Source organism: Bufo bufo, chromosome 10 (assembly GCF_905171765.1).
Source record: "Bufo bufo chromosome 10, aBufBuf1.1, whole genome shotgun sequence".
NCBI classification, from domain to species: Eukaryota; Metazoa; Chordata; class Amphibia; order Anura; family Bufonidae; genus Bufo; species Bufo bufo.
In genome coordinates, this window is record NC_053398.1 from 1,664,276 (window position 1) to 1,681,014 (window position 16,739).

The 16,739-nt window shown below is 47.6% G+C and overlaps 1 protein-coding gene and 1 non-coding gene across 3 annotated transcripts; both read right to left on the minus strand.

The window, feature by feature from the left end:
- Nucleotides 1-1,242: 1,242 nt before the first annotated feature.
- Nucleotides 1,243-16,504, minus strand: EIF4G2 (eukaryotic translation initiation factor 4 gamma 2). Of its 2 annotated transcripts, XM_040410363.1 has the most exons (21): nt 16,441-16,504; nt 16,075-16,137; nt 13,667-13,904; nt 12,176-12,337; nt 11,005-11,107; nt 9,856-9,987; nt 9,591-9,657; nt 9,356-9,507; nt 8,508-8,618; nt 6,897-6,980; nt 6,614-6,712; nt 6,390-6,531; nt 6,153-6,316; nt 5,343-5,447; nt 4,832-5,047; nt 3,914-4,129; nt 3,567-3,825; nt 3,084-3,288; nt 2,765-2,985; nt 2,559-2,680; nt 1,243-1,893 (listed from the first exon to the last, which is right to left on the minus strand). In XM_040410363.1, the coding sequence occupies exons 3-21, from the start codon at nt 13,744-13,746 to the stop codon at nt 1,828-1,830; spliced, it is 2,706 nt and encodes a 901-aa protein (XP_040266297.1). In that variant the 5' UTR covers nt 13,747-13,904; nt 16,075-16,137; nt 16,441-16,504; the 3' UTR covers nt 1,243-1,827. The 2 variants fall into 2 exon arrangements, with proteins under 2 accessions (XP_040266297.1, XP_040266298.1); XM_040410364.1 differs by lacking the exon at nt 5,343-5,447.
- LOC120981281 lies at nt 5,135-5,310 on the minus strand. The gene has a single exon (XR_005774692.1). It is a non-coding gene; the product is annotated as a small nucleolar RNA SNORD97 (small nucleolar RNA).
- Nucleotides 16,505-16,739: the final 235 nt, after the last annotated feature.

Consider the following 16,739-nt stretch of genomic DNA (forward strand, 5'->3'; position numbering starts at 1 on the left):
CAGTTATGCCATAGGCACTATTTTGGGGTGCATATGACTTTTTGATTGCTTGCTATTACACTTTGTGATGTAAGGTGACCAAAAAAAGAGAAAAGCTTTTTTACACAGTTATTTTAAGTTTTTTTTATGTGTTCACCTGAGGGGTTAAGTCATGTGGTATTTTTATAGAGCCGGTCGTCCAGACGTGGTGATACCCAATATGTATACTTTAAGTTTTTCCACAATATTTTTTGAAACAAAAAAAATAAAATCATGTTTTAGTGTCTCCATAGTCTGAGAGCCGTAGTTTTCCAGTTTTTGGGCACTTTTCTTAGGTAGGGTACCATTTATTGCAGGATGAGGCAACTGCTAAAGAGGTACTATTGTGTCGGGCATACACCTATATGATCGCTTAGTGTTGCACTTTTAGTGACATGTGATACTTTTATAGCGCTGGTCACTACAGACACCGCAATACCCAATATGTCTATTTTACTTTATTTTGGGGAAAAGGACACTTTTTTTTACTTGAAACTTTTTTTGTAAAACTTTTATTAACTTTTTTTCCCTTTATTATTTGTCCCACTCTGGGACTTCAACATTACAGGGTCTGATCCCCGTTTCAATGCAGCACATACATCTGTATTGAACTGTAAGACGCTAACAGTTGCCTAGGAGACAGCCTGGGCCTCTTAGGCCTCTGTACATGCCGGGCCCCAAGCTTTTGGCATGGCTTGGGGCTGCATGGCAACCATAGAGTCCCCGCCACAGCAGTGCAGGGACCCAATGGATGAGGGAGTGCAAACCTTCCATATGCTGCGATCAGCGCTGACCGTGGCATATGAGGGGTCTAATCCACCAGCATCATCACCGATGCAGGGATCTGGCTGTCAGTAAGGAAGGACGAGAATGCTCGTCCTGGGGCACCAAGTAGCGGCCCTTTAGGATGAGCATTCTGGTCCTGGGTCCTTAACGTGTTACGCTATCGCAGCCCTCCTTTTACGCAGTTGACATATAACATGTATGCACAATGTACAGAGCAGTCTACGTCAGGTCTTCTCCAGAGCTGCATTCATAAGTCTGTTGAGGTAAAAATGCTCTGCACACTCCACAGTAGGCAACGTACACTAGTCCACACACCTCCAGTATCACAATGTTTATTGATAGATACAAGTATATAAAATCAGGGCATGAACAGGACTTGATAAATTAAGTAGACTTAATTTCAATACTATGAGGACCAATTCATTTTTCTCAGCGTCGCACCCGCAATGTCACTCAGGGCAGCGATCTCAATGGAGCAGAATTTGTGCAAGTAAACCAGGTAAATCTTAGATATTTTTTGTGCACCTGCCCAGGCTCGAAGGTATTAAAATCTAGCACAAAAAGCCCATTACTAGAGGTAGAAATACAGGCAATATATACTATTACGGCAACGACCATGGATTACAAGTAAAGATTCTCTGTAACAACGACTCAAGTATCACACTGAGCAAAGTGCATCTACAGTATTCAGTGTTGCTTCTTCTCCTCCTCCTCCGGCAGCAGAGTCCTTGCCATTGACCAGCGTCTGTCTCGAGAACATCGGATGTAATTATTGCATGCTGCTAATACACGGATCTAAACATTACAGATACTCCTAAAATATTGCATGGCTATGATTAAGACGTTACACTTAAAAACCTTTCAGGCAGAAGGATCTGAGTCGACGCGCCTCTGCATTAGATATTGCGAAAAAAATAAAATGTTACAGCGGAATGGTGTTTTCGCAGTGGTTAGGTCAAAAAAATGCAATTTACACCATAGCAACAATAAGTCTGCACAACGTTTAAGGCTTTGGCTGGTTCTTTAGTCGGCCTCTTCCTCAGACTCTTCTTCTTCCGCTGTCTCCAGCCAGGTCAGCCACTGGTTCACCTGCGAACAAGGAGGATTGCAGGTCAGATCGGACGATGCAAGGAAGAGCCCGACGACAGACCGAGTATCAGTAAGGACGACCTATAGGTGACCATACACTTTGGATAGAGGTCAGCTGAACCCACCGGCCATCTAATGTGTACGGCGGCTTCGGAGGAAATTCGGATCAGATTTCTATAACCCGATCCTTATGTTCTCAGGAAGCTGCCGCCTGGCCGTGGTTCTCTCCCCGCGTAGGGCACATGCACGCTCCTGTGTTGGAGCCCAGGAGAGACTGACGTTCAGTCAGCGGTCAACTATCTTGCGTATATGCTCTGAAGCACTGACTGTAGCAACACTACAGTCACAGGGCGCCAGGGAATGATGAGAGTTGTAGTTTTTGCAACAGCTGAAGAGACATGGGTTGGGGAACCATCACTTTAGAGAAAAGATAGCGACTAGGGATGAAACATTCTGAAGTGGATTCACATAATACTTTGAATACTGTACAGAGCTGGCGCTCTGTACAGTATTAGCTCAGATGAGCCGATTACTTTGCAAAGTCTCACAAGACTTTGCATAATAACTTCATAAATTACTGTAATAAACATTTCCCGAACTCTGGTTCTGTTCCAAGGTACCACTTCATTTTAGATCCCGTCAAGTAGATTCTACTAATGTCCTACCTGGAATAAAGCTTTTCCTTTCCCAGGAAACTCCTGTGTGATATCTTCCTTCCATGCCAGAAAGGCCTCCTCTTCTAGGATCTCCATGTCATAGAAATGGACAAAAAAGCGCAACAACATGCCTGAGGACACAGGACAACACGTGTTAGGGAGGCACGAGATGCAGGATGGCAGCAGGATGATGATGAGGGGAGTAGTGGACCAACCTTTAGGGAAGTTTTTACTGTAGCAGTGCACCTGAAGGGCATAGAGGGCACTGACTTGCAAATCAACATGGTCATGGAGGAACTTCTGCATCACCGGCTTAAAGGACAGAAGCAGCTGCTTCTCCTGGTCAAGCTGCTCCTTCGAAGGCGCCGCTGCTTGTTCATCATCATCTTCATCTTCTTCCGTTGGGCAAACCTCATTAGAAATATACTGTAAAAAGCTGAATAGAGGAAGAGAAACCGTCAGGGTCAAACCTGATCACATCCTTCACATAATATCGCAGAGGCGATTAGTGTTCAGAAACCTCCCAGCACTCACCTAGTCATCAAAATATTCACAAATCCTTTATCTAGATGAAGTTTGGGAGAAATGTTATCCTTAATCCATTTGTAGATGGTTTGTGGTGAAGGATCCATCTGGATTTGTTTCAGCAACTCCTTCTCCAGTTTCATCAGAGGAAACAGGAAGCTCAGGCCCTTTCCCTCCAGGATCTCCAGCATGCGGTCCTTGTTCTGGTCGATTTCTAAGGGAGGGGACAGAGCACAAGCTTTTAGCCCGATGACGGGCGTCAATAGGCGTTTGCACAGTATTTCAGGCGTTCTCACTGTGACAATTCGCCAAGTATTGGATTTCAGGGCATGCTGTGGATGTCTGTCACAATCTGCCCTCATCTCCCCATAACCGTGGGTCAACATGAGGTGAACATGGCATCCTTGTCATACAGACATCATATCTGATGGTAGTGCACCAGTCACATGCCCCAATATGCAGTGCACCCAACCTGGAGCATTCTCCGCTCACCTGGCAGCATCTTCTGCATATTCACTTTGCTCTGCTGGAACAGCTCCGTCAGCCATTCCCGATCTTGAAGCTTGGCCAGTTGCTGAAGGCAGAGTAGGAACAAAGGAAAATGGGTGCCATTCTCCAGGGGCTGAGCCAGCTCAGAAATGCTCACCAGGTCAGCAATTATGGCACGAGCTGCAAACTGTGCCAGGTAGGACTTCACCAGGGGTATGTCCACCTCCAGCTTTGGGCACTGGTCCAGCACATTTAGGAAAGCCTGTAAAAAGGGGGAGGAAGAGCTGTCAGTGGGGGGTGGGGTGGATACAGAATAATCTGCTCCGAGGCACAGCTGAAGAAACACTTACCTGCATGAAGTTGTCACTGGTGGCCACAGCCTCTTGTCGCAGGACACCGATCAGAGAGCTGGCCCGCTCCTTGTCTTCGTCGGACCGGTCTAGTGATTGGAGGATGATGCGACTGATCATTTCTGGGATGAAGTGTTTGGGCGCTCTCATTTCTTTCACGCTGTTTATGGCATCTTCTGCATTCCCATTATTCAGATACTCCGTCACAAATGCTTCCTGAAACGAGAGACCACCCGTGAACATCAATGTATTTGCACCATTGTCTCTATATTCATGTCTCATCTCCGGCACAACGCTCATTAACCCCGCACACTCTGTACACGTAAAGGGTCTCGCTGCTCGGCTGGGATTTACACACATTCATGAACTGGGACTTTTTAAAGTGTTGCACCTTTCAGCATCTCCCACTCCAGCCTGTGGATGGCATAAAACAAAGAAACGAAATGCAGCTCGTCTTAGGCTCCCAACCATAAGAGCCATTTGTCTACAATATGGAGGGGTTTGAGGAGAATCAAACACCAGCTATAAGCACTAGCCCCTTTCTGGCCCTCAGGATGCAGTGACCGAGTCATAGGGGACAATTTACTTTTTTAAAATTTGTGCCATTTTAGGGTGTACAAAAAAAAACACAGAAGGGCAGGAAAGTGTTAGAGGAACATCCAGACCCTACATAACAGTGGTGCTGCCCCTTTAAGGCTGAGCCTACACGGTAGTGCGACACAAGTCACATCTAATGACAGTGGTGTTACAAGTTAGGTGACGGTTGTGTCACAGCAGGTCAACTTCTACTCCACTGACTATTTAATGTCACATGACTGAAGCCCCAGGCCGAGTCCAGAGGTGTATGATGAGAACCAACATGTCTAGCCCCCAAATAGGCAGCACACCGAGGCTCCTGCGGCGTCTCCATTCACTTACAGTAAGTTTCAGCAGCTCCTCTCTTGATGGTGGAGGCTTCTTCACACTCTTGGCAGGTTTTTCTTGGATGGGTGGGGGATTGGTTTTTAGCCCGAGCTGAGGGGTCTGTCCCATGGGTGGGGTCAGCGTGCGAGGGGGCATCATGCTGATCTGAGGCTGCAGCTTTGGCACTTGGTTTTTATTCATTAGGAAAGACTGAGCCGGTCTCAAGCTGATCTGGAAAGAAAGTTTACAGACTGTAAACTACGGCCAAGTGAAACCCGGCAAAAAAACAAAAAAAAAAAACACAACCAGGTTATATACATGCCCTCATATCTCATAATTGTGCTCAAAGGACGCTGGTTACTCCAGAATAGGGAGACAGCGGTGAAGATAGGAGAAGAAGAAAAGGAGGAAGATGGGGGGGGGGGGGGGGGGGGCAGGAGGAGACGCCAGCTTCTGTCCTCATAATAACGCGTCTTTTCTTAATCATTGGGCATGATCTCCACTGTTGCTCTTCAGGGGGACTTACCTCATCCGCATTAAGCTGCCCTTTTTTAATAAACCGGGGAGGCATATCCTTGGACTGTCCTTGCTGTGACAAGAGCCCCTGACTCTGGTACATCTGACCTTGTCCCTTAAAAAATTAATAGTACATAATTTATAAGACCAGGAAAATTCACTGTTTTCAGTGCAATATTCCACATTCTGGGTGCCATTTTAACCCATGAAACAAACAGCAGTCTGTATGGATGCCCCCTGGCCCTTCATGCAATCAGGTTCCTATAACAGCACCAGGCCAGAGATCTAACGGCAGTCATTACTAGACACCACTAGGCCGCCAGTATCTTACATTCTCAGGTCTAGAGGCCATTACTGGGACGGTGCGTCTATGTAGGATTCCTCCACACATCACTGGGGGACAGTTCTGCAGCAGCACAATTAACCGCTGTTGGACTCAGATTTCACCCTCTTACTAGTACTGTAAATGCTGTGGGATCTCTCCATGCATACTCACAATGTCCATCACATGTGAACTCTTAGAATGGCCAAAAAGGTGACATTTTTACTCTGGGCATCAGGGCCTCAAACTACCCCGACAATGAAAAGGGCAAAGAGGAAACTTAAGGAAAACATCCTTCTCCAGAAGTCAATGCAATTTACTAGCTTAAAAATACAAGACCGCTAGAAACAGCTAAAGGTCCGAGCACATTCCCAGGAACATCGGCCACTTAGAAAGAGCAGATTACTGGAATAGAGAGATATCCCTAGAAGGAACTTGAATTCTCTGAACCAAAACAAGTCCCTCTCCAGGGATGGAATTAAAAAAATATATAATTACCTGGCTTTTCATGAACGGTTTGCCTCCAATTTCACCAAACTGGGACTGAACAGGAGGTATGATGTGCCCACCATGCCCGTTAAATAGCTGATTTGAGCGATGCCGTCCCATGGTTGGTGAGAACCTGTCCTGTATAACTCCTGGACCAGTGCCTATTCCACTGCCTGCAAGACGGACAGTCATTATAAAACCAGCAGGAAAAGTTAAGATTCCGCAGAGCAAGATCCAGCTACCCACCTGGCATTTGCCTAAACATGTCAGCAAGTCCTCCAAGAGGGTCCCTGTCCAGCTTCATTCTTGGTGGCATAAACGGTCCTTCCAAAAAGAAGTCAGTTCGCATTCCTTGAGACATAGGAGCAGGAATAAAGACTCCTAGATCCTACAGAACACAGGAATGGACGTCAGTGAAACCTACAAGACTCCACAACATCTCAAAACATTGCTGGACTGCGGTCACTTACTTTCACTGCGTCTTGGCGGATTTGTGTGATAGTCTTTGGTCCATTGTCATTAAAAGCTTTGCGAGGAGCCCAACGGTTTGCTCGCAACTCCCCAGTATCCTACAAAGACAGAGCATTTTACAGGCAGCATACAAGATGGAGACGGCTTAAAAAAGAAAAAGAAAAAGCCAACTATTAAGTTGGCCATTCAGAGAGGAGGAACTACTCCACAAGCCGTTTAGTTCTATAATGCAAGTTATGGACTAGGGACAGGCTTTGAAATCACAACTCAAAAACCACTCACTTGCAGCAGGAAACGAATCCTTGCCGGCAATTCCTTACTAGACTTCAAGGCGCACATCCGGGCAAAGTACTGATCCATTAAGGACTAGAAAACAAAACACAGAGGTACATTACAGTCATTGTTAAACTGCACCCATCACTCTGAAGTACAGTTGGGCGATATACTGCAGTATTAGGAAACAGTGATCTCAGTTTCCTAATAACCGCTGTATTTTGTGACGTCATAGAAGCGGTCATGTGTGCTGCCCGCTTCAAAATATGCATCCGCCGGCCCTGCATGATTGCAGACCAGGAGTACAATTCCTGCCCGCAGCGGCCGCCCCTGGCTCCCGTAATGAAGTCCCCGCCCACCAACGTCTGACGTTGGAATATGACGACGAGCGAGGCCACCGAGCAGCGCAAGACAGGAGCGAGTGGTAGGAAAGTCTTACTCAGAGACCGCGTTCAATGTCGCCTGCGAGTGGAGAGAGCGCCGGCCCCAAGGCGAGTGAATAAAAGGTGTGATGTCTGCCTAGGACTGACCATGTATGTCTTCTACTGTGGCCCCGTCTGACTCTGGCCTACTCCTGCCTGCAAGCTGCACATCGAAATAGCAGGCATTAGGGAAGGAGTCATCATGAGTCCCTCCCCCATACATGACCAACAAGACAACATTGTTATATTGGGGGCCCACCATGTCAGTATAACGTCTCCTTGCGGCTGCCCCCACCATGTCAGTATAACGTCTCCTTGCGGCTGCGCCCACCATGTCAGTATAACGTCTCCTTGCGGCTGCCCCCACCATGTCAGTATAACGTCTCCTTGCGGCTGCGCCCACCATGTCAGTATAACGTCTCCTTGCGGCTGCCCCCACCATGTCAGTATAACGTCTCCTTGCGGCTGCCCCCACCATGTCAGTATAACGTCTCCTTGCGGCTGCCCCCACCATGTCAGTATAACGTCTCCTTGCGGCCCTGTTTTTTTTCCTTATAAATAAGTATTTATCGTGATATATCATTATCGCAATAAATTTCTTTATAGTCATCGTGGGAATATTTTTTATATTGCCCAACCCTACTCTGAAGCATCTGACAGTTTTGGATGGGGGAGAGTTCATTGGAAGATCTGTGGACCCCCCCCCAATAACTTTTAATGTCAAGTTTGTGAACATGATAGGCATCTTTAGACTAGATTTCACAAAGTGTTTTTCAAACCATTTAATTTCTCATGACCAGCCATTACTTTACAGGATGATGTGAAGTACAGAATGCACGTCGGACATGTTCTCTCTTGTGTGTTACTTTGGCTCGTGATCCCCTGGGATGAGAGGGGCGGATGATCAGCTTTGAGGAAACACTTTTGCATTACTCCATACGTGCTGTGATGCAACTTGTTCTCCTCAAAGCCGGTAACCTTCCCAGGATATCACAAGACATTTTCCAAACTTCTGCATGCTCTGGACACACAGGCTTTTCTATAAGACTTGAAAGACAAAAAAAATATTTAAAAAAATGCCACAAAAATGCATGGCAAGTTGTTAAAAACCCACAATGGTTACAAGAGTTGGGAAATGCTGCAAACTGATGTGTGAAGGGGTTTCTGCATTAAGGGTACAGACTGATGAAGTACATACCTTGGCTTTTTCGTGGTCTAATCTAGGCCCCACAGTCCTCATTATCTGACAGAGACACTCCAAATCCTCTCCCATGTCTTTAAGTTGGACCCTCTTCTTCTTTTCCAAAAGCTAATGAGACAGCATGGCGTGAGCAAGCTTGAAAGTGTGAGCAAGTGAGCAGCACATCGTCCCCCTTCTGCGGGAACAGACTGTCCTACATACACCATAACTGCAATCATGCCCGTACCAGCAGGTCAGCATGTTATTCTATGAGCTCGCCTTCATGGGTACTCACTTCAGCAGATGGCATTTATCATGTACAGAAAGTTAATACAAGGCACTTCCTAATGTGTTGAGAGTCCATATTTCTTCCCTGCTGGCTTCATTTATGTTTCCATCACATTATACACTGCTCGCTTCTATGTTTACCACCACTCTCCAATCTTGCACAATAGGAGAAAGCGCCGGAGTCCCTGGTAGCATGAATAGGCACATGCGCAGCAGCCTGGCCACCTTGTATCTGCACTGCCGCGATGGTAGTCACCATGGAAAAGAGACGTGTACAATGCGATTGAAAAAGGAATCCGGCCATTAAAGGAGGTAATATGGAGAAGCACAATACATTAGTAACGGCCTGGTATTAACTTCCTCTACATGATCAATGCCATTTGCTGTAGAGAACCCCTTCAACATGTACTTAATGCGATATCTGTGAGCCCCCCTTTGTTTCAAAGGACCCAACATCTAGGACTTGTCAGCCCCCTGCTTATAGGATTAATCTAGGACACAGCTAAAGTCAAAATCTAGATCCCCCAGTATAACAAAGCAGGTGTGATGTTAGATGTGTTCCCAGCGCCCCCACTTACTGTTTTGATGCACTTATGAAGGATAGATTCATGAATAAGGTCAAGCTTGCCAAGCTCTCCGATAAATTTGATGTTCCCCAGCATCTTGATCTTGGCAATAGCTCTCTGTTCCTCTTCCTCAGGGAGGAGGGGGCCGTCTCTTTTGTCATATACTGAATGAAACACAAGAAAACCGTATATAAGCAACACGCGGCGCTCCCTCCGAGACCCACATACCAGCCCGGCGCACACTTACTATCAACATTTTTCGATCGGTTCTCAAACTCATCTTGAAGTTTTGAAATTAGGAGGCGTCTAAACGTCTGCGGGAGAAAAAAAAATAAAAAATAAAGATTTTTTTCACCTTTGTATGAGAACACAATCCAACATTCCGCAGCGCTTGACAATCCGGGAGTTCATGTACAAACCACAAACCATTATAAATAACGGCCGTTCACCGACTGCAGGGTTAAACCTATAGAACGGGAGGCTCTAGACAGATGGGCATTTACAACACTCACTGTGCTTTGCTTATGCCCTGGTGGACCCTCGGTTGATGGGCCGTCAAAGTTTGGTGCCTCTTCTGCTAATCGCAGACATAGCTGAGCATAGAGTGAGCTGTACTTAGGCTCTTCGAGGGCTTTGTCTACAATCTGTCAAAAAAAAGAAAGTGCATTAGTAAAGTGGTCACTTACACTCCAGTGTCCTGCACATCAGTCCCAAAAGGGTCACTAAGGGTGGGTTCACATCAGGTTTTATGCCTCCGTACACTTTTTTTTACAATGGAACTCTATGGTGAACAGGTGCCACTATATGGCAGCAGTCTGAGGCATCTGTTTAACATACATTTTTTGTGATACAAACCCACCCGAAAGGTGGAGAAACTATACCAAGCCATCCACAATCGTGTACATGGAGGATGGGAAGTCAAGCCAACAGGAGCACCGTTACCCCTGGTCCTTGGAGTTCAGGACTAACTTGTATGGTACAGATATTGATGGTCAGGGTCCTAACTCCAGCAGCCCCCTGCCACAATCAGCTGTTTTTAGAGGTACTGCTGCTCACATCAGCTTTAAAGTTACTTGCACGTTGTCTCGCTTGTAGAGATGGCGAAGTGTAAAAACCAACTGCTCGCCCCATTCAAGAGAACGGCACGAGCAGCTGTAATGACTGCACGCTGCTGCTGTAAAGCCGACAGTGCACAGGTAATTTAGAAGCAGCACGAGTGCAAGGAGCTCATGTATAGGACAGAGGACATCAGTATCCTTGCACCGCACAATGCCTTTATTCTGAGTCTTCACAGTTCTGATGCAAAAACATCTGCAGCAGAAAATAAATGCCATACATCCGGTGGGGTTTCTGCGGCAGGTGCATGGATTTCACAAAGCCCCAGACATATGGGACAGTAGCTCGTTTGTCAGCTGATTGTGTAATATGCAAGGGAGCTGCAAAAACTGATCACTTTATGGCAGCACATCTCCCCCTGTAAAGAAGATGTGCTGCTGACTGCCTCCTGCCCTCACACAGGTCACACCAACCACTCGTCATTCACCAATGAAGCGACTGCATATTGCTGATCAGCCCTAGATATGGGCACAGAATGGTGTAAGAGGCCAATCACTGCTGAGGGGAGCAATGCGAACAGACCGTATACAGGACACATTACTTACAAGCAGTATCACTCCTTTGAGGATGAGTTTGGTATCTACACCCGCATTAAGGAGCTCAAGGCATAGCTTGTCAAACTTCTCAGGAGCAAGCTTGTTTAAGATGCTGGGGAGGAGAAAAAAAAAAAGTTAATATACAGATTTACACAAACTAAAGCCTGTAACAATCCTAACCCTCCATACAGTAAGGTTAAGGGGTTCTCTGCGCTTGTTTTAGAAGGATGCCTGGAGAAAGCGTAAAAACCCTACAAAAGTAAAAGTTTTTGCTGGTTTATTAAAAAAGGAAAAACTAGGATTTCCCCTGGACATTATTCAGCCCCTTTGCTGTGACACTTGACATTTCACGGTGGGTCCCCATTTCTCTGGATCCTCTCTAAGATGTTCTACACCTTGATTGGGGTCACCTGTGATAAATTCAGGCAATTGGACATGGTGTGGCAAGACACGGCCCTGTCTATATAAGATCTCACAGCTGACGATGCATCAGAGCCACGAGGAGGAGAGAACTGCCAGTAGAGCTCAGACAGGATTGTGTGGAGGCACAGGGAGGAGAGAACTGCCTGTAGAGCTCAGAGACAGGATTGTGAGGAGGCACAGGGAGGAGAGAACTGCCTGTAGAGCTCAGAGACAGGATTGTGAGGAGGCTTAGATCTGGAGAAGGGAACAAAACCTTTCTGCTGCACTGAGAGTTCCCAGGAGCACAGTGGCCTCCATAACTTCTGGAACAAGAAAACATCCCTCAGCACACGGCCATGACAACACAGGAGCGGCTTAGGACAACTCTGGGAACGTCCTTGAGGGGCTAGAGCCCTGAACCCAATGGAACATCTCTGGAGAGACCTGAAAATGGCTGTCCACTGTCAGCCAACACCCAACCTGCAGAAAATCCCCAAATCCAGGTGTAAACCTTGAGGCATCATACCCAAGACAACTGGAGGCTGGAATCACTGCCAAGGGGGCTGAAGACTTATTTCCACATGAAAGGGCTGAATACTTACGTCAATACAAGATTTTAGTTGTTCCTTTCTCATTATGGGCGACTGAGGGCAGGATGGGGGAGCGAGAGAACAGAATGTGAGGACAGTGGGAGGGTGTGAAGACTTTCTGAAGAGCATGTAAACCTCTGCAGTGGACTGCACGTCACTTGGCCTGTTCTCTGGAGTCGCTCACTTACCCTCTTACTTTCCTAAAGATTGCATCGTGCCGTTCTTTCTCACTTGCGGAGGTGTGCGCAGTGTTGTTGGCGGAGTTATTGGGGGCGTTAACATCTCGTCTAGTGCTTCGTGAAGGAATCCATCTTTGAACGCCAGGCCCTGGGGTTTTCCCCAGGTACTCGCTGCAAGAAAGAGAGGGACCCCTTCATTCAGGATTCAGTCACTGACGAGCCGAGCACACAACATTAGCGTCTCAGACTGGAGACAAAACTAAAAAAATAAATAAGACTATAGCAGTCGCCAATCGTACGTCATATACACCCGAGACGTCTGCAGCCATCACTACCTGCACACGACAGTATTAGGGGGAGAATCTGACAGGACATCAGTCAGGGGGCTCGCAGAACACTAAAATTACTTATATGTTGGGATTCAACTGCCATTTTCAAAATCTCTGCTTGTCAGTGAACTGCACTTCACCATGTAACCCAGCCTTAGTGAAAGAAAGGCATCAGTTTGGAGACCAGACTGGATACAACTGTAACAAACCCTCAGTTGTGATATTATAGGAAAAGTCCAGGATCAGAAAACAGCTGGTGCTGCAGCTTAGTTCCATTCATATTACCGGAGCAGAGTCACGACAGTAAAGGACTGGGCCCATCGCTAGGATATACCACCAATGTCAGATAGGTGCGGGCACCAGAAGTGGGACCCCTAAAAGTGAAGGAGGGCGCACCATCCAAACACAGCCACCCTCTACTCACTTCTATGGAGCACTGGATATAGCTGAGCACCGGTTTGGCCATTTCAGGAACCTCCATACAAATTAACAGGGCAGCCATGCATGCCTGGGGCGCTTTCCTTCGCTTTGAGGGCCCCCTTTAGAGGCAGGTGTGGGTCCCTATCTGATATTCGTGGTACCGTATTATTTGCCCGATAAGTTGCGCACCCCCTCCCCCCCAAAGTGGGGGAAATAATGCCCCTGCGTCTTATGGGCTGAATACTAATGAAGCGCTTCCATTATAGATAGCTGACATGTGGGGGGGCTAATAGACGGCTGACATGGGGGGGGGGGGGGGGGGGGGGCTAATAGATGGCTGACATGGGGGGGGCTAATAGACAGCTGACATGCTCGTCTGACCTGAGGTGTAATTGAAAATATTTCCTTATTGTTCTCTAAAACCTAGGTGCGTCTTATAGGGCAAAAAAATACGGTATATCCTTGCGATATGCCAATGTATGCGATAAGCCAAGTCCTTTAAAGTCAACCCATGGACAGGTGTGGCACCATTTCTTAAACACAGTATCCGCGTTTCTGTAATCCTGGACAATCCCTTTAAGTGTGGACGGGTTTAACCATTAATTGAAGCAAAGTAGATAAGATCAGATCTTGATTATACGATGACCATTACGGGGGTCCCGGGTACATTTTGCTGCTTCTCTCCACACTAGCACACTGCACAGATGACACTCGGGGGGAGGTTTTCTCCACCATATAGAAGTATACACACCAGCGTTTCCGCGCGGCTGGGTCACTGTGCGTTACAGGCGCACAACCCGCGGAGTCCGCCCCAACTAACGCGCGCTGCATGCAACTGCACGGAGCGCAGATGTATTACAGAAATACACCAGTGAGTTAGAGACTGGGGGAAGTGGGAAAACGTTTGGGCCTCTCAGACGATCTTCTCTGGGCAAATAACGTCACCCAGTCAAAATCCTGGCAAAACCCTGCAGATCACGGTTGTCCACCTGCCAACAATCAAAACGTGGGACAAAGAGCCAAAATGAGAGACACATGGAAGAAACAGCCAATCTGGATTACAAGATGATAAAAAACAGGACCCCCCAAAATGCTTTATACTTTATAATGCACATAATGAAGCGGCAGATACAGGGCCGGGATACGAGGAGACCGGAGCAAATCAAGATCGCATCCGGTCAAATCCAAATATGACAATTGTGCGTCCTGCTTTTACTAAAATAGGGGTCCAGCTTCTGTATAAAGGCCGCAGCAGCCGGACCTTCTCAGAATGACAGCCTATGTCTCATCCATGGGGGTCCGACAGCTGAGAAGATCACAAGAACACGGGTCCATCTAACCCCAGGAGCTGGCCAAGTGCAGTACTCCTGTACATCAGTCCCGTACCAACGGATCCAGGCGTGTACGCTCGACCGCTGCCCCAGTCAAACTGGACTCCTGTTCTTGTGATTAGTGTGGGGTCTCAGCTGTCGGACCCTCAGATATTCATCACCTTACCCGTCAATAAGCTGTCATCCTGGGACAAGGGGGTTATCTGGGAATAGATAGTCGACACTATCCTCAAGATAGGGCATCAGTATCAGATGAGGGGGTCCGACATCTGGCGCTCAATGAGCATGGCGGCCTCTTCCTAGGCCATGTGATGTCTATGTACACGGGTCACATGGCCTAGTTACAAGCTGCAGTACAGCGCTGTGCCCCCCCAAGGGTAAAGGGAGTGTGACAGCTTATCTGCGGGGGTGCCAGGACCCAGACCACCGCCAATCTGATACCGATGACTTATCCCGAGGATAGGATAACCCCCTTTAAAGTAAAGCCAGGAAAGGTCCGAGTGCAGCGGCCACAAGACAGGAGCTGAAACGTGCCGAGTGCAGCCACGTGGAAGCCGGTAGAGGGCTCGATTCACCATCTGACTGGGGGTCTGTGGGAAGAACATGGAGACTGCCATGAACCTCCACTTTCAGATCAGAGGTTGGACGTCCACCATGTAGACAATTATGGTGGAAACTCAACGTTCTATTAATGGAAGAAGCCGTTTTAAAGGGGTTCTCTGATAATGAAGTTTTACCAAGTACCAGCAGCCTGCCTCACCAAGCTAAGGATTCATACTTCCCGGCTCCGTGGTGTCCATGTTCCTGTCCGTGCAGTGATTACATCAGGGTCACACGCTCCACTGAAGCCAGTTATTGGCTGCAGCAGACCTAAGCCACGTGACCACGCTGTGCCGGATGTAATCACTGTTGGGATCAGACACAATGGAGGCGGCATGGAGCAGTAAGCACGAATCCTTAGTGAGGCAGGCTGCTGGCAGTGAAGCAGATACGCTGGGTAACAATCCTGTCCATCTAGTACATTCCATTTCTATACCACTGTATACATATACGGCCAGAGACCCCCACATCCTGAAGATGGGGTACTGCTCATCCATATCACATGCAGAAGTGGGTACAGCGACAGGTTCTCTTCAGAGGGGTTTGCCAAAAAAGCAACTTCTCCCCTAACAAGATAGGGGATAGGCATCTGATTGTAGGGGGTCTGACCACTCGGACCTCCCACCAATGAAATGGTGGTCCTGTGTGACAGTCTAAACAGGGCAGCAGGTTAAGTAGGTGAAACTGCCACTCTCTCCACGGAGCTGCCAGAGACCGCCGAGCACAGCGCTCACCTACCTTCAGCAGCGCCACAGAAAATGAACAGAGCGGCAGTGCACATTAAGGGTCCATTCACACGGCCGCAAAAATGAGTCCGCATCCGTTCCGCAATTTTGTAGACATGGTGCGGACCCATTTATTTTCAATGGGGCCGGAAAGTGCTGTCAGCATCTGCGGATCCGCACTTCCACTCCGAAAAAAAAAATAAAAAAAATTATATAGAACATGTCCTATTCTTGTGGACAAGAAAAGGCATTTTCTATGTGTGCCGGCAATGTGCGGTCCACAAAATGTGGAACGCACATTGCCGATCCGCAAAACACATACAGACGTGCGAATAGACAGTTACCTGCTGCTCAATCTGCTTGGAGCAATTAAAACCGTGTTCCTGTGATTGGTCACATGTGTCATACTCCCACCAATCAGTGGAAAGGATTTGTGGGGCGCCCCCTTAAGAGTTTCCTGCATACAATCACATTAGGTCTGTAACTAGTCAAGATCTACGTACCTGTTGCCGACAGTTTTGGTATAGTGCTGAGAGGCACCCCTACCTCCTCCACCTGACGAAGCACTGCAACGAGAATAGGAGGGCGTTACCACAGAGGAATGGCCACACACGGCTCTAAGTGGGACTTCAACAGGACTCGGTAACATCCACTACAATAGTGGTCATGCAGCTTTCCTGAAGGGCAGTTGGGAGGCCCACATGCATGTAGTAGGGGTGCACTATCAGGCAGTGACCCACGTCCCAGAACGGGGCATTCAGAAGCCCAATAGGGGCGATGGCTCTGGGACTTAGAGTCCTGTGCTGCTTCATACCCCTTGCCTCCTGTTATTTAAGTGGTTGGAGCAGTGTCCCCCACCTGTGACCTACCTGAAACGAGAAGCACCCCCTTCTGCAATCGCACTCTCCACTTTGGCGGCTTGATAACCAAGAATGTTCAAAAAAAAATAAAAAATACTCAGTGGGCAGGGCGGGGAGGGGGACGCTCGCTGAAAGACAGAAAAAGAAGAGTAAGTGCAAACCCCATCATACGGTCACCTCCCCTGTAAGGTCCCCCAGTGTACAGCAGAAAACACAAGATGTCACTCATACCACTGGCCATTAACCTCAACTAACCCTGAAATGGCAGATAACAGGGAACAACAGCCTGCAGGCTTATTGATAATGTG